We start from the raw sequence: 17,877 nt of genomic DNA on the forward strand, positions 1-17,877 counted from the left end.
CTCACTGCAGCCTCAACCTCTCAGGTTCAAGCGATCCTCCCACCTCAGCATACCTAGTAGCTGAGACCACAGGTGTGCACCACCATACCTGGCTATCTTATATATTTATTTATTTATTTATTTATTTATTTATTTATTTATTTATTTTTGAGATGTAGTCTTGCTCTGTTGCCAGACTGGAGTGCAGTGGCGCGATCTCAGCTCACTGCAACCTCCGCCTTCCCAGGTTCAAGCAGTTCTCCTGTCTCAGCCTCCCAAGTAGCTGGGATTACAGGCGCCCACTGCCCCTCCCAGCTAAGTTTTGTATTTTTAGTAGAGACGGGGTTTCACCATGTTGGCCAGGATGATCGCACTTTCTTGACCTCGTGATCCACCTGCCTCGGCCTCCAAAGTGCTGGGATTACAGGGGTGAGCCACCGCGTGTGGCCACCCTTAAATATTTCATCATGTACATCCTAAAAACCATTTCTTTACATAACCATGGTTCCATTGTTACACTTAAGAAAATTAAAAATACTTCCTAATATTATCATTCAGATAATGTTTGAATTTTCTTTTCTTTTTTTTGAGACGGAGTCTCACTGTGTCACCAGGCTGGAGTGCAGTGGCTGGATCTCGGCTCACTGGAACCTCCACCTCCCAGGTTCAAGCCATTCTCCCGCCTCAGCCTCCTGAGTAGCTGAGACTACAGGTGCATGTCACCATGCCTGGCTAATTTTTGTATTTTTAGTAGAGATAGGGTTTCACCATGTTGGCCAGGATGGTCTTTTTCTTTTTTTTTTGAGACAGAGTCTTGCTCTGTCGCCCGGGCTGGAGTGCAGTGGCCGGATCTCAGCTCACTGCAAGCTCCGCCTCCTGGGTTTACACCATTCTCCTGCCTCAGCCTCCAGAGTAGCTGGGACTACAGGTGCCCGCCACCTCACCCGGCTAGTTTTCTGTATTTTTTAGTAGAGACGGGGTTTCACCGTGTTAGCCAGGATGGTCTCGATCTCCTGACCTCGTGATCCGCCCGTCTCAGCCTCCCAAAGTGCTGGGATTACAGGCTTGAGCCACCGCACCTGGCCGACCTGGATGGTCTTGATCTCCTGACCTTGTGATCCACCTGCCTCGGCCTCACAAAGTGCTGGGATTATAGGCGTGAGCCACCGCGCCCAGCTAATGTTTGAATTTTCTCACTTGTTCCTTAAATGTCTTATGCAGCACCTTTTTTTTTTTTAAAACCAGGATCCAGGCTGGGCGCAGTGGCTCATGCCTGTAATCCCAGCACTTTGGGAGGCTGAGGCAGGCGGATCACGAGGTCAGGAGTTTAAGACCAACCTGGCCAACATGGTGAAACTCTGTCTCTACTAAAAATACAGAAAATTAGCCGGGCTTGGTGGCAGGTGCCTGTAATCCCAGCTACTCAGGAGGCTGAGGCAGGAGAATCACTTGAACTCGGAAGGCGGAGGTGGCAGTGAGCTGAGACTGTGCCACTGTACTCCAGCCTGGGCAACAAAGCGAGACTCCGTCTCAAAAAAAAAAAAAAAGGAAAAAAAGAAAAAAACCCAGGATCCAAGCAAGAGCCACATATTATATTTGGTTGTTATTGCCTTAAGCATTTTAAAATTCCTGCTTTTGTTTCATTTATTTACCAATTAAGAGATGGGTCTTGCTCTGTCACCCAGACTAGAGTACAGTGGTGCCATCTTAACTCACTGCAGCCTTGAATTCCTGGGCTCAAGTGATCCTCTCACCTTAGCCTCTTGAGTAGCTGGGACTATACAGATGCATGCTACCATGTTCAACTAATTCTTTTTTTTTTTGAGACGGCGTTTCGCTCTTGTTGCCCAGGCTGGAGTGCAATGGTACCATCTTTGCTTACCATAAACTCCGCCTCCTGGGTTCAAGTGATTTTTCTGCCTCAGCCTCCAGAGTAGCTGGGATTACAGGCATGCGCCACCATGCCTGGCCAATTTTGCATTTTTAGTAGAGATGGGGTTTCTCCATGTTGGTCGGGCTGGTCTTGAACTCCTGACCTCAAGTGATCCATGTGCCTCGGCCTCCCAAATTGCTAGGATTACAGGCGTGAGTCACCGTACCCGGCCAATTTTTTTCTTTTTTTGTATTCTATTCCTTTTTTGACAAGACTGGCTAGCTGTCTTGTGGAATGTTCTGGATTTGCAAAATATCTCCTTGCGTTGTATTAAATTTCCTATAAATTGCAAATCAGATCTAATGGCTTGATTAGATTAAGATTAAGCACTTTTGGCAAGAATATTTAATAGATGATGTGGTGTATTTCTTGTTGCATTTTTTCCAAGGACCACCCGGTGTCAAAGTTGTCCTACTATGAGTGATGCAGTTTGATCATTTATGTACTTGGGTAAGGTGGTAACTGCTAGATCTCTCCATTTGAAGTTGCTTTTAAAAAATTTGTTATTTTTGCTACTCAGGAGGCTGAGGCAGCAGAATCGCTTGAACCCAGGAGGTAGAGGTTGCAGTGAGCCGAGATTATGCCATTGGACTCCAGCCTGGGCAACAAGAGCGAAACTCTGTCTCCAAAAAAAAAAAAATTGTTATTTTTGAGACAGGCTGCAGTGCAGTGGCCATCATCATGGCTCACTGTAGCCTGGACCAGCAGGGCTTAAGTAATCCTTCCACCTCAGCCTCCCAAATAGCTAGGACCACAAGTGTGTGCCACCACAACAGCGAATTTTTGTACTTTTAGTAGAGATGGTATCTTAAACTCCTGAGCTCAAGCGATCTGCCTGCCTCAGCCTCCCAACCACTACCCCTGGCCCATTTGAAATTACTTAAAAAAAAAAAGAAAAACATTTGCAAATTTGTGTGGTGATATTTGGTGCCATGATAATATCCTGTTCCCTAACAACCTTTCTCAAAATTTTAATGATTGATACACTTGCCTGAATCAATTATTTCATTCTGGGTTGCAGAATGGTGACTTTTCAACTCCCATTCCTTCTATTTCTTTCATTCCTTCTACATTTATTCATGGAACTCTTTAAAAAAGAGCTTTCCCTTATCAGTTACAGATGAACTACACACAGTTCTTCCTAAAAGGAAAGTTAAATGCTTAATTCTTCCCTTTTAAGAGTAAGGAGTTGATACAATGGTCACCTCAAACGTGGAAAGTTAGTTTTCTTTCCTTTTCTTTTTTGAGTATCTCTGTAGATTACTAGGATTTCTTCATCGTTTCTCATTCTCTTTCCACCCATCCTTTTCTCTACTCTCTACTCGCCACTTCTTGATCCATGGCGACTGCTCCGTCTCCGCACTAACACCTGAACTTTCCAGTCAGTCCACTAGGGGCCACTGGTTTCCTTCCCGCCCCCACGCCTCCTCTCTATCGCAGTTCTCCGCTTGCTAGCAGCCGTTGTCTCGCTGGTGCTTACGCTGTCCAAGGAGCCACTCTAGGCTTTTGGGAGGCCGTCTGCATTGAGTGGGGAAGGTTTGGACGACGCAATCGCCTCGCCGGCCCCCGGGGCGGTTAGCGCTTCCGGGGTCGAAGGGTGCGCGGGGTTGAAAGCAGGCCGCTCCGCCCCGTCCCCCTCCCAGACCAGCAGAGGCAGCAGCCGGAGCAGCCGCAGCCTGCGCCCTCTCCCGCCCGCCCGCCCTCCGCCCGCCCGCCCGCCCTCCGCCGCCCTCCACCCGCCCCGGGGTCTCTTTCCCCCTTCCTCCTCCTCCTCCTCCACCCCCCCCTTCCTCCTCCGCCCGCCCGCGGGGCCCCCCTCGCCTTCCCGCCCGCCCCTATTGTTCCGCCCCCGGCCTCCCGCCCTTCCCCTTCCCGCCCGCTCCCCTTTTCCCCTCAGTCGCCTCGCGCCTGCAGGTAAGCCTAAAAATTTTCCCTGCGTCCCCGACTATGGCTACCATTTCCACTTTCGTCTTCTTTCTTAGCCGGCTCGGGTCCTAGTCACGAGCCCCGGTCTCGCGTAGTCCCGCGTGAGCGCTTACCACCTCACTGTGCCTGGCCGGTCATTCACGCGAGGCCGTGGCTCTGGCGCGGCCTAGTAGGCCTCGCGCAAGGCCTGTTTCCCCCTCCCCCCGCCTTTTCCCGGTGGCGGCTGCGCAGGAGTCTGGGAGGGCGCGCGCGCGGTAGGGGGGGCGGCGGTGGATTTGTTGGTTGTGGGGGGTTGGGGGAGGCGATGGCCGGCTTGCTGGTCGGGCGGGTGAGCGCGGCTCCCCGCGGGGGTCAGGCGCTGGCGCAGCCACACGAGGAGGCGCTACTAGTCCGGCCCCTCCCCCTGTATCGCAGCGCCCCCCCCCGACCGAACCGTTTATTTTTACCCCCTCTTCTTTTCTAGTCGAGGGAAGGGGGGGCTTTTTTTCTTAAGTGGAAAATGCTTGGATGACCGAGGGGAGAGTGGGCTGCAGAGTTAAAGAAAGGGTAGACGGGCTCCCAGTTGCCGAGTTAATCAGGACGTTTCTCCGGGTAACGAATTTTTAAATTACAAAATGCCTGCGGGTGTAAACCCAGACCGAGCTATTTATGGAAGGGGTATTGGACAGCAGTATTAGCAGCTGGATTGCTGGAATGGGGTACATTTATCTTGACCTAGTCAGGAGGGAAATTTGACAGATTTCTTGGATTGGTTAGATGGTTTGGAGTTAAAAATGCATCTTTGTACTTTACCTCAAGAAATGGCTTCAAATAGGTTTCCTGGTTTTTTTTTTTTTGCCTTTTTGAAGTTGCGTTATTGTAATATTTGTAAAGGGCTTCTTATTACATCTGCAAGGAGATAAGGAATTAAACTGCCAGATTTTTACCAGACCTTATTAAAAAAAGAAAGTCATTCTTACGGACCTAACGCTTCTTCCCCCACCAAGCACTATTTTTCCATGAGTAAAAAGTGTTGAATTTTGGGATTTTGCCAGCAATTAATTGTATTCTGAAAAAGGAGAAATGATGTGCTTTGGGGATGCACTTATATAATCACTTACATTCTTGGAGTAGCCAGAGGACAGTTTGCCATATACAGAATGGTGTGACAGCCACTTAAGCACCTAAGATATTTAGGGTATGGGCTTTGTGTTAGAGGAAAGTTAACACAGTGGCTGGTTTTGTGAAGGAGGAAATGTAGCTGTGGGAGGAGAGAGATGACATGTTGAGTTTTAAAAGGATGGATACTTAAAATGTCACTGGGGACATTCTACAACTTGGGAGACGTCCTTTTTAAAGCTGTCACGATTAGGTGCTAAAGGAGGTATTGAAGGCAAAGGCATATCCAAAAAAACCAAATTTTCTTTCTACACATAACTAGTTATTCTAAAGCAGAAATGTTAGGAACAATATTAGGAATTGTTTCATAGGTGGGAAAAGGGTCATCCTGTATAGGAAAGGTACACTGCTGTTCCTGAAAACAAAAATAAAATTTTAGTAGTGCCAGTTTTATTTTGATTGTTTTCTTTGGAAGGAAATTTAAGATTTAACAGACTTGAAATAAAAACTGGATGGTAGACACAAAAGCAAGGAAGACATCTCAAATCTGAATAACAAGTTGGGTTGGAAGGAGGAAGAGGAGAAAAGGATTCAAGTGTACTTAACGTATTGAGTCATTTTCTGAAGGGGAATATGGAACCCTAGCCTGCATGGAAGGTATCTCAGATAATGTCTTTTCAGTGAGGATGTTGATCTAAACCTTTTAGAAATCATTTGGTGTTAGCCATCAGCATTTGAAATTTATAATGTGGGATACATCTCAATTTCCTTATCTAGAAATTGCTACTACAAAGAAAATTTACATGTGTTCTCTCTAGTTTTCAACTTAAACTGCTCCCCAGCAGGGAGACAAAAGGTCATTTGCCCTCACTGTAGTTAGTTGGAAGTTTGCTCTCATGATTTCCAGGTGTTTCTGAATTCTTTGAAGCTTTTTCTGCTGAAGGACAAGTGGTGCACGTTCAGCAGTTCCCTTAGAACCATTGCCAATTGAAGGAACCTTCTTCATCCCGAGAGTCAGCGGAAACCCTATCATTAATGAGAGGAACTGGAAAGTTGCCTTCTATACTCTGTAACAGAACCTGAACTGTATATTTTGTCATGCAGTTGTGCTTGGTGTGTATATAAGTCTGACATACTGTCATTTAAGGAAAAATGGAAAGTAGAAAATATTGATAAAGTGAAAATAATTTGGGAAATAATAATCCTGTTGTTTTTCTCCTCTGATTTTGGTCATGTTTGCATTTTAGTTTTTGGCTTTCACCCCCTACCAGTGACCAAAGACTTGACCACTCAAAGTCCAGCTCCCCAGAACACTGCTCGACATGGACACCGGTGTGATTGAAGGTGGATTAAATGTCACTCTCACCATCCGGCTACTTATGCATGGAAAGGTATGCTCCAGCTTGGGAAATTGGGTCATAGTAACTGCTAGGGGAGGGGCCAGGAAGAACAGACATGCATCTTGGAGCTCATCAGATTAGCACTGTGGGGCATCTGGCTTTAGCACATTTCCCTAATGGAGTAGATGTGAATGTAGTGGGAAAATGGACAGACTTGACTAGGAAGCTCCACTGAGCAGGAAAGGCTTAATTAGAGGCTGGAGCCAAAAACTGTCTCATACCTGGATGGTAGGGTTTTTCTTAGGGAGATTGCTTATAGTAAGTCCAATCCCCCCAATAAATCTTGAAATCTTTCCATTCCTTTGGGGTAATAATTAGCATAGATAGCAGTCTGTCAGCTGGACAGTTAAAATTCATTTTCGTAGTGAATACTTCATTAGAACATGTAGAGAAAGGAAAAATAAAATATGTTTTTAAAAAGAAATACTTGGGGTTTCCTCTTACTGATGTTAGTTTTCTGCATTGCAGGAAGTTGGCAGTATCATCGGAAAGGTAAGACAATTTCACTTCAACTTTAATTACCATATAGTTGTTCTGGATTGAAATAGCAGTTGGAGCTCATGCTTGACTTTTCCTTTACAGAAAGGAGAATCAGTTAAGAAGATGCGCGAGGAGGTAAGTTATGAAAGACTTTGAGATTGTTAACTTTGGGAAGTAACAAAACCTTTAAAACAAGTGAAAATTCTTTTTCAGGAATTAGGGAGGAAAGTCTCAATAAGGGAAATATGTATTTTTTTCCAGCCTGGTTATCTGTAATGACAATCTGGGAAGTGTATTTTTTTTTTTTCCCCTATTCGGGAAGTGTGGTTTTGACAAGTCATAGAATTCATTCAAGACCTAAGGCAGCTGCTGTAGGCTATATTTGAGGATAGACATGGAGCAGCAGTGTTTGGAATGATGCTGACTTTGCTTTGCATCAGGATCGTGTACATTGGCAGTTCCTTGTCCCTTTTACTAGGGACTGTAGATCCTGTACATACTCAGATCTTACTTGTCTCTTTAACTTCGTTTGGCTCTTGTTTCCTATCTAGAGTGGTGCACGTATCAACATCTCAGAAGGGAATTGTCCTGAGAGAATTATCACTTTGGCTGGACCCACTAATGCCATCTTCAAAGCCTTTGCTATGATCATTGACAAACTGGAAGAGGTTTGTTGTCTCCCACTCCCTCATTCTTCGTTTTTAAGTGCTTCCAGAGAGCTTGTTGATTTTCTAAGAGCTTTTTAAGGACAAACTGGACCATGAGACTCCATAAATGGGTTCTTAGCTTCCTGTAGCCTGCCACGAAATTCAACCATTTGTAGGTAAAAAAGAGTCACTTGAGGCTGGGCGCGGTGGCTTGTGCCTGTAATCTTAGCACTTTTGGGAGGCTGAGGCGGGCACATCACCAGGTCAGGAGTTAAAAGACCAACATAGTGAAACCTCATCTCTCCTGAAAAATACAAAAATTAGCCAGGCATGGTGGCGTGCGCCTGAAATCCCAGCTACTTGGGAGGCTGAGATAGGAGAAACGCTTGAACCCGGGAGGTGGAGGTTGTGGTGAGCCGAGACTGCACCACTGCACTCCAGTCTGGGCAACAGAGCAAGACTCCATCTCAAAAAAAAAGTCACTTGAATCATCAAAACAGTTTGAGTTTTGCCACGGGCTTAATGTAAATAATTTGCATGAAAAGCATCTGTTGAAAGTATGCCATTGCTTTGGTAAAAGGCTTGAGTATACACCAAACTGATACGGTTTATGGTTTACACAAACAATCTTCCAATCCTGATGCTCTTAGGTTAAAAAGTCAATCTGCTAACGTTGTGTCAAAATTATACTTCTTGGGAAGAGACCTAGGTTATCAGAATTAAAATACTCAACAGCAGAGGTTTTATCAAGAGGAAGTTTTTCCCCCGCCAACCTTCAGAGGCTGAGCTATTGTCCTGGGTCTTGTATTCAGTCCCTTTCTCTCCCCCTTCTGCAGTAATGCAGCTAATTGTGCAATTGATAACACAGGCAGAGGAGTGCTGCTTCCTTGGTGATGGGTACTTAAACGGTGCCTGACATCTTATCCTTGCCAAGATTAGAAATGTTATCTTTTGACCCCCAGGGTCCAGAACTAGAAGTTCTAGAAGTCCAGAACTCATGGCTTAAAAAACACGTTTTATTCTTGTTCAAGTTCAAGAATGAACTTGAAATAGTTTTTATACATCATAGTATTTAATTAATTTTTTCTTTTGAGGCAGGGTTGTGCTCTTGTCACCCAGGCTAGAGTGCAGTGGTATACCTGTAGCTCACTGCATCCTCCTAGACTCAGGTGATCCTTCTGCCTTAGGTCCCTGAGTAGCTGGGGCTACAGGTGCATGCCACCCTGCCTGGATAACTTTTTAAAAACCTTTTCTTGTAGAGATGGGAGCTTGTTAGGTTTCCCAGGCTGGTCTCAAACTCCTGGCCTCAAGTGGTCCTCCTGTCTCGCCTCCCAAAGTGTGGGGATTACAGAGGTGAGCCACCATGCCCAGCGTGAACTATTTTTTTTTTTGTTTTTTTTTTGAGACGGAGTCTTGCTCTGTCACCCAGGATGGAGTGCAGTGGCCCGATCTCAGCTCACTGCAAGCTCCGCCTCCCGGCTTTATGCCATTCTCCTGCCTCAGCCTCCCGAGTAGCTGGGATTACAGGCGCCCGCCACCTCGCCCGTCTAGTATTTTGTATTTTTTTAGTAGAGACGGGGTTTCACCGTGTTCGCCAGGATGGTCTTGATCTCCTGACCTCGTGATCCGCCCGCCTCGGCCTCCCAAAGTGCTGGGATTACAGGCTTGAGCCACCGTGCCCGGCTTTTGTTTGTTTTTTGAGACAGGGTCTTGCTCTGTTACCCAGGCTGAAGTACAGTTGTGTTACTGTGGCTCATTGCAGCCTCAGTTTCCTGGACTCAAGTAGTCACCCCACCTAAGCCTTCCCAGTAGCTGGAACCACAGGCACGAACCACCATGTCTGGCTAGTTTTCGTGGGTTTTGTAGAGACTGAGTCTTCCTGTGTTGCCCAGGCTTATCTTGAACTCCTGGGCTCAAGCAGTCCTCCTGTCTCAGCCTCCCAAAGTGCTGGGATTACAGGCACTAGCCACCAGGCCAGGCCTTTATTTTATTTAAAAAAAAAAAAAAAGCATTGTAAGCTAGAATATGAACTGTTTATTTCTTAACCAAGGAATAAACATGTCCTTGTCTTTAGGGGTCTTAACTGCTTAAGCAGTTTCCAGATCTCTAGTTACCAGCCTAGAGATTAGGCTAATAAGTGACATTTAAACCACTTAATCTTCAGAAGGCTATGTTTAACTAGATTAAAACCATGACTTTTTGGATGCAGCATGTGTTTATGGGAAAGAGTATAGGCTTTGAACCAATACAGTCAAATCTATGAGTTTGTTTTGTTTTGTTTTGTTGAGATGGAGTTTCCTCGTCAGCCAGGCTGGAGTGCAATGTCGCGTTCTCGGCTCATTGCAACCTCCGACTCCTGGGTTCAAGCAATTCTCCTGCCTCAGCCTCCCGAGTAGCTGGGATTACAGGTGCTCACCACTACGCCCGGCTAATTTTTGTATTTTTAGTAGAGACGGGGCTTCACTGTGTTGGCCAGGCTGGTCTTGGATTCCTGACCTCGGGTGATCCACCGGTGTGAACCACTCTGCCCTGCCTGTTTTTAGTTTTCTAACAGGGTAGAGTTGGTATAAGTAGGGTTGTATTGTTTTATATCTACCTTTTTTGTTTTTTGTTTTGTTTTGAGGTGGAGTCTGATTCTGTTGCCCATTCTGGAGTGCAGTGGTGTATTCTCAGCTCACAGCAGCCTCTTCCTCCTGAATTCAATTCTCCTGCCTTAGTCTCCTGAGTAGCCTGGACTACAGGCGCATGCCACCACACCCAGCTAGTTTTTATATTTTTGTAGAGATGGGCATTCACCATGTTGGCCAGGCTGGTCTTGAGCTGCTAACCTCAGGTGATCCGCCCACCTCGGCCTCCCAAAGGCCACTGTGCCCAGCCTGTTTTATATTTTTTCTTAATATTTGATTTGATTTAATTTTTTTTTTTTTTTTTTGAGATAGTCTCACTCTGTTGCCTAGGCTAGAGTGCAGTGGCACAATCTTGGCTCACTGCAGCTTTGCCTCCTGGGTTCAAGTGATTCTCCTGTGTCAGCCTCCTGAGTAGCTGGGGTTACAGGTGCCAGCCACCATGCTTGGCTAATTTTTGTATTTTTAGTAGAGATGGGGTCTCACTGGTCTTGAACTCCCTGACCTGATATGATCCACCTGCTTCAGCTTCTCAAAGTGCTGAGATTACAAGCATGAACTACGGTGCCTGGCAGTATTTGATTTAGTTTTGACATCACCTTTTTTCCCCATTGCCTGGCCAATGTAACTGCAAAACAGATTATCACTTTTATCCCTACCAAGTACATTCCTTCAGGGTGAAGGAAAATATATTTATGGCTAATTCTGAGGAATTTTTTCAAGAGCTTTTATCTGTACATCAGACATAGTTTGAGAGGGGCATAGTATTGGAACTTTTGTCTATGGTGGGTTATGACCTCACATGTCCTTACAAGATCAAGGGTGAGTGGTTCTTTAATGGCAGTTACTGGTTTCCAGGGATCTGCTTATCCTGGTGTTCTTTCTTTCTGTAGGACATAAGCAGCTCTATGACCAATAGCACAGCTGCCAGTAGACCCCCGGTCACCCTGAGGCTGGTGGTCCCTGCTAGTCAGTGTGGCTCTCTCATTGGAAAAGGTGGTTGCAAGATCAAGGAAATACGAGAGGTTAGTGACTTTTGTGCTCCTTTTAGAAATGTTAAGTATTTGTTCCAGATTGGCTCTTTGTATGGCTGGGAAAAGTTAGCAGTGAGATGAAGATTTTTGTTGAAGTAGCAGTTCTGGAGGATTACAATGTGATTGTACTGAAAACTATCATGCAATATAATTATTTTAGTAAATCAGAACATGAGAAAGTTAATCAGAATTTCCAACTATTACATATAACAAGTTTCTTTCTTTTTTGGCAACTTTTCCATGAGGCTACATAGTTCTTTTTCATGTCTGAAGGGATGAGTTTGCAGTAGTAGCAACAGTTTTTCTATTTTCTAATTTTTATTTTTATTATTATTTTTTTTTACACAGTCTCACTCTGTTTCCCCAGGCTGGAGTGCAGTGGTGCAGTCATGGCTCACTGCAGGAAAACATCGACCTTCCCAGCCTCAGGTGATCCTCCCATCTCAGCCTCCCAAGGAGCTGGGACTGCAGGCTCCTGCCACCACATCCAGGTTTTTGTAGAAATGGTGTTTTGCCATGTGGCCCAGGCCGGTTTCGAACTCCTGAGCTCAAGCAATCCACCCACCTCAGTCTCCCATTGTTGATACTACAGGCTTGAGCCAGCACGCCTGCTTGCCTGCAGTGTCATTTTTCTTGACCAGGCTTATAAACAGCAAGGAGAAAAATAGGAAGATGTATAGGGAAATAGATGTAATTCTACTTTTTTTTTTTTTTTTTGGAGACAGGGTCTCACTGTCACACAGGCTGAAGTGCAGGGCGTAATCATGATCATGGCTTACTACAGCCTCGACTTCCTAGGCTCATGTGACCCTCCTACCTCAAGCTTCCTGAGTAGCTGTGACCACAGGTGTGCTCCACAATGCCCAGCTAATTTTTTTTTATGGAGACGGGTCTCACTGTTTTGCTCAGGCTGTTCTCCAACTCCTGAGCCTCAGTGATTTGACTGCCTTGGTCTCCCAAAGTGCTCCGATTACAGGTGGCGATTACAGGTGTGAGCCACCGTGCCTGGCCCCTACTTCCTGTTTAACTATGGAAGTTACATTGAATTGTGGAAGATTTTAATTGTATTTAGATGTTACTGAATGTGTTGGAATGAAACTCGAATGGCTGCTTTGAGTTTTTGGGAGTGTATTGTACATGGCATGACAACAGAGATCCTCATTTTGTTAATTGCTGTATTCCAAGCACTTGTCCTGGTACCTGGCACATGAATGGCCTTGATGTAAATAGTTTATTCAGTAAGATGATGAAAGGTGGGTGATATTGGTGGGGCTTTTGCTTAGCCCAGAGGAACTATGATTAGTTGAGAGAAAACTATTTAGAAGGACCTTTTGCTTGAGAGTAGGTTAAATTTAGGCTGTTATTGAGGCTTATTCTTGTCTTTCAGTGGCTAATTTATTTTTAACTCTAAATCATTAAACAGTTCTATCTGGAATAAGGGAAGAGTGGGACAAAGAACAAAAAGGGAAGATTGGAAATGGATAAATATCCATTAGAGTTTTAGACTCTGAAATTGCTGCTGGGAGGAATTGGAAAAGCATGAGCTGTTTTTCTCTGATTTTGAATTTCTTTTTACTCCAAAGAGTACAGGGGCTCAGGTCCAGGTGGCAGGGGATATGCTACCCAATTCAACTGAGCGGGCCATCACTATTGCTGGCATTCCGCAATCCATCATTGAGTGTGTCAAACAGATCTGCGTGGTCATGTTGGAGGTAAGCCCTCAGGCTCATGCTGAGAATGGGGGGAGGGCCATTCTGGGGACAGAGGGACTGATCTATATTTAGTAAGACTAGAATTAAGTGAAGCTGTTAAGGCTTCCAGTGGGGGTGGGGGTAAAAGGTTCCCTGAGTTCATATTTTCCTTCCCCTAGCTTTGACTTTTCTTATGGTCTGTGAGCAAAAATAGAAACTGCTAAGCAGCGATGATCTTTGGTTCACCGCAGTTGTGTACCAGAGTCGGTGGGGAAGATGCCCTGCATGGACTGAGGGGGCCACAGATGTATTTGGGTTCCTGTGTAGCTGAGTTACTACTTTTTGAATTGCTGTATTTTGGTTACGTGGAAATTGGACATGTTCTTTAACAACTTGTCACTTTGTAGGAGGGTATTCAAAGTGTTATAAAGAGTAGAAAAACGTATGTATGATGATGTTTCCGAATGACTAATGAGGTCCTCATTATATACTATTATTCTATTAAAAGAATAGCAAAATTCAGAAAAATTAAGCCTTTTCAGATTTGTGATACGAGTTGGTTTCATTGGTGAGAAATGAAAGTGGAATTTTTTCTTTCTTTTTTTATTTGTGTGTGTGTGTGTGTGTATGTGTGTGTGTGTGACGGGTTCATTCTGTCACTCAGGCTGGAGTGCAGTGGCGCGATATTGGCTCACTGTAAACTCTGCCTACCAGGCTTAAGCGATTCTCTCACCTGTCTCCCTAGTAGCTTGGTCTACAGGCATGCGCCACCACACCTGGCTAATTTTTTTTTTTATTTTTTGTAGAGACGGGATTTTGTCATGTTGCCCAGGCTGGTCTTGAACTCCTGAGCTCAAGCCATCCACCCGCCTCAGCCTTCCAGAGTACTGGGATTACCAGCATGAGCCGATGCACCCGGCCTGGAAACTGGAATTTTCAAGTAGAGATTAGAAAAACCTTGATTGGGCCTTTATTTATAGATAGTGTCTATATTATTCTGGACATAACACTTGAGTATTTCACTTCCAGTTTTGGCTTTATTTCCTATTCAGGCCAAAAAAAAATTGTGAGATCCTAAAAATTATCAACTAAAATGTTTATGTTCAACAGTTTTTCGTGTTCATTAAATTTATCTAAAATTTTGGAAATAGTGCCGAAGATTATTACATGGACATCTCGCTTGATGAGAATTAGTTTGAATTTTGTAGTCCTTGCACTTACCGCGTTAAAGGCAAATAACGTTTAGTAGATGATTTGAGATTAGATCTAGCCAGAGACAATTTGGTAGTTACAGGAATGGAAATAGTTTTTAATTTAACTGACCTGTGTGAGCTAAAGCCACACAGCTGAAGCAGCTTTGAAACCTTATCTCTTTTTGTTTTTTTCCCCTCTGACTCTCTCCCAGTCCCCCCCGAAGGGCGTGACCATCCCGTACCGGCCCAAGCCGTCCAGCTCTCCGGTCATCTTTGCAGGTGGTCAGGTAAGAAAATTCTTATTGGTGGGCTAGATTGAACAGAGATTATATATGAAATGTCAACTTTGCCAGCATCACACCAAGCCACTCTGCATGCTTGCTGAAGCCTATACTCTGGCCATAGTTTGACCTGCTTTTAGTTTTATTTTTTGTACTGGAGAAAGCTGAATGCCTTAATTTTTAGCAGGCAATGGAAGTTTTGTAGGCACTCGGAAGAGGTAACTTACTTGGTTACTTAAGGTGGGTTGGGTTGGAATATGAGTTGAATTGCCTTACTGTCTCTACTTCTCTCCCTGTCCCCACCCCATCCGTGTTTTATGTGTGTGGGGTGGTATTTAGAGGTCTAAATAAATAAAAGGTAGCAAAGAATCGGACCTCTGAAGGAGATTCTGGATGGTGGTCTCAAAATTTGGGGGTCCTGAATTTGAGTGTCCTACAAACTTCCCCTTCCCTCCACCTCACCTCCCCTACTCCTACCCCTTCACTCCCAAACTCCAGTGTGTTGTCCCCTAGGCTCTTAACCTCGTAAACACTGGTTTGAACCCACATGGCATGACTGAAATCAGCTGGGGTAAGAGTTCAGTGTGCAAGAATAGAAGGGGGTGAGCGTGTTGGACTGTGGTGCTCTGACATTTCGTGTTAGAGTAAGAACGCCAAAGCACCACCATGGCCTCTCTCTGCTCCTTCCTCATCAACCTAAACTCTTGATCTTTGGCACATGGACGATTCTGAAGTTAGATTATTATGACAGAAGCATTGATGAGGACTTAGTCCTATGCTCTGATTGTATTTGAGGAGTAGGTAGGTCAGGTTTTAAACAGAGTCGGCCCTTTGTGGGTTCCACCTTCAGCCTACCTCAGATCAAAAGTATTCAGGGAAAAAAAATGGGTGGTTGCATCTGTACTGAACATGTACAGGCTTTGTCTTGTCATTAAACAATACAGTATAACATTTACATAACATTTACATTGTATTAGATATTAGTAATGTAGAGATGATTAAAGTATGTGGGAGGATATGCTTAGGTTATATGCAAGTACTATACCGTTTTATGTAAAAGACTTGAGTATCCATGGATATTTGTTTCTATGGGGGGATCCTAGGACTAATCTCCCACCAATAACCTAGGGACAACTGTATTGGGATTCAGGTTGAAATAGTGACTGATTTTGGTAGCTGCCTGAGCAAGTGCATTGCTCAAAACACCTTTTCCCACTTGGGGTGGTCTGTTATAAGCATATTTAGTTAACTAGTTCCATCTTACTTGCATTTGATCTGGGAGCCATTTAGAGGGCAAGCATAAACTTGGGAGTCCATCTCATTCACATTCTGTTGAATTGGCATAAAAATGAACAAGTTTTTAGGGATTTAGTTTGTTGTGTAGTTACGAGAGGTTTCACAGGAAGGTTGGTTATGTCACAGTGTTAACCTGGAGTCAGTTTAGTACCTTACTTTTAGACAAGTACAAACTGGTTTGGTCAAAGGGCTCTCAGTCTAGTTAGAGTTGGGCAGGATAAGCAAAGACCCAGAGTCAGTGTAGCCGGAAGGGGTTAGCCTTAGGAGTTTTTCCTTCCCAGGAACTCCAGGTTCCTGCTCTTCTGGATTCTCCCACTCCCCCTTCGGAATATAGAGTCCCATACTGGGTGGCAGCAATCCTCTGTACTTGAAATTCTTCCTTCACTTCCTTTTTTTCCCCCTCCCCATCACACCTACCCCTTCATACCTCTTTGTTTCCCTACCCTCCCTCCCTCCCTCCCTTCCCTTTATTTAGTTGATGGACCACCGTCTAAAAATTTGCAGTTTCTTCTATGAGTGGCCCTGTCATGGATCGTTCCCACAGGCCTTTTTAAATATACAATGTCCACAGATGGACCTGTGTCTTTTGTTCCTTTGTGGCAAAGTGGGCTCTGTAGGGGTTCAACTTAATCCCACACTGACCAGGAGCTGGCATTAGCTCTGTTGCCCCACCCCTTCATTCTTACTGAAAATAGCCCAATTGTGCAGTGTGAAATCTGCCACTAGGTAACTTTTTTTTTTTTAATTCACTGATTACAGCTCGTTTCAAATTGTGTCTGAGCTCCTTTTTAAAGGAAAAAGGAAAAAAATAAACAACTTTTTTTGTGTGAATTTCATGCTGGTGACAAGGTGCCGGATTGACAGCCCTGGAGACTGAAATCCTCTATTTATCCACAGGACAGGTACAGCACAGGCAGCGACAGTGCGAGCTTTCCCCACACCACCCCGTCCATGTGCCTCAACCCTGACCTGGAGGGACCACCTCTAGAGGTGAGAGGGGATGTTCAGTCTCCAAGGCTCACTCAATCCTTCCGCCTCAGCCGAGACTGCCAACACACGGGGGGCCAGTGGCGCTGGTGATTTTTGGTGCTGTGGACACCACCTGTCCACGGGGACCTGGACTGACCCCCCCAACCTCATTTCACCCAGGCCGCGTAGCCCACCAGATGGTAACACCAACTTTTTTTTTTTTTTTTTTAATTTTTTTTTGTTCAACCCCTCTTCCCCTCTCCCACTCCTCCCACCCCATTTTCACCTTCCTTCCACCCCCACCTGGGTGTACTTTTGGGGGTACTGGCCACTGTGATGTGAGAAGCTTCACATCCTGTTAACCAGCCACTCCTTCCTTCCCCTCCCTCCCTGTTCCCTTTTCCTTTCCTCCTGTTCCCTACCCCATTGCCCTGAAGACCCAGCTCCCTTTTTGGGAGGTTACGTTGGTGGGGGAGGAGGGCATAGTGGGAGCTGCAAGTGCCTATGGAGGGGAGGTCGGAGAAGACAGAAATTAGAACACAGTGGTTTTTGTTTACCTGTGATCAGCTCCCTAGTGTTAGGGACTCAGCTAGCATCCAGTGTTCTTAAGGTCTTTAGGCAGATAGAAAAACAAGTTGGAGAAAGGGAAGTGTTTCAAAACATGCCATGTAGGTTTGTGCAGATAAGAGATCTTCCACATCACCACAATTGGTAGAAGGGTTGGGGTGGTGAGGGAAGAGATCATTATTCCTCCTAGGCTATCTTGTATACAGCGAGGAAGAGTGGGGCTTGGTCAATCGAGGCATTGCTAATCTCACTTCCCACATTTTCATTAAGACACAGTTATGTGTATTTTGCCTTTGATTGCAGGGAACTTGTCTATCTTTATAGGATCCCTGGAACAAAGTCATATTTAGGTTTCAAAGAAGGCCAATTTGGGTCTGACTGTATTTGTGAGATTCCATCTACTGCCTCAATCTCTGGCCTCCCCCATTCTGTAGTTCAACTCTGGCTTCCTGGCTAGTTGAAATGTCTTTTTCCCCCCACTGGGTGGCTGTCCGTGATTGGTTTTTAATAGGAACTGTTTTCCTCCTTTTGTAGGCCTATACCATTCAAGGACAGTATGCCATTCCACAGCCAGATGTAAGTTTTGTTTTCACTTCTTGTTTTGAAAAGCTCCCTCTCCCATCCAAAATTGTCTCACTCCTTTCTCCCAAGTAGCCAGAAGTGAGTTGGGTCTTCAGCATTTGCAATATTAAGTTGTTTTCTTCACAAGGTCAATCCCATATTTCAGCCCTTTAATCAGGGTAATGCCTTGTTTGCCTT

General features: G+C 45.0%; 1 protein-coding gene across 25 annotated transcripts in view; it reads left to right on the forward strand.

Moving 5' to 3' along the window:
* The window catches only part of PCBP2 (poly(rC) binding protein 2), a 40,745-nt gene that overhangs the window by 9,002 nt on the left and 13,866 nt on the right, over nt 1–17,877 (forward strand). For 7 of the 25 annotated variants that reach the window (XM_026454669.2, XM_026454671.2, XM_026454670.1 and 4 more), the window contains exons 2-10: nt 6,184–6,327; nt 6,805–6,828; nt 6,919–6,951; nt 7,368–7,484; nt 10,981–11,112; nt 12,705–12,833; nt 14,218–14,292; nt 16,480–16,572; nt 17,653–17,694. In XM_026454669.2, coding sequence (XP_026310454.1) covers nt 6,259–6,327; nt 6,805–6,828; nt 6,919–6,951; nt 7,368–7,484; nt 10,981–11,112; nt 12,705–12,833; nt 14,218–14,292; nt 16,480–16,572; nt 17,653–17,694 — 714 coding nt within the window. In that variant the 5' untranslated portion in view covers nt 6,184–6,258. Of the gene's footprint in view, nt 1–3,494; nt 3,827–6,183; nt 6,328–6,804; nt 6,829–6,918; nt 6,952–7,367; nt 7,485–10,980; nt 11,113–12,704; nt 12,834–14,205; nt 14,293–16,479; nt 16,573–17,652; nt 17,695–17,877 lie in introns of those variants that run through there. The other 18 variants (XM_026454672.1, XM_026454673.1, XM_026454662.1 and 15 more) reach the window with 10 other exon arrangements.

Source organism: Piliocolobus tephrosceles, chromosome 10, assembly GCF_002776525.5.
Source record: "Piliocolobus tephrosceles isolate RC106 chromosome 10, ASM277652v3, whole genome shotgun sequence".
NCBI classification, from domain to species: domain Eukaryota; kingdom Metazoa; phylum Chordata; class Mammalia; order Primates; family Cercopithecidae; genus Piliocolobus; species Piliocolobus tephrosceles.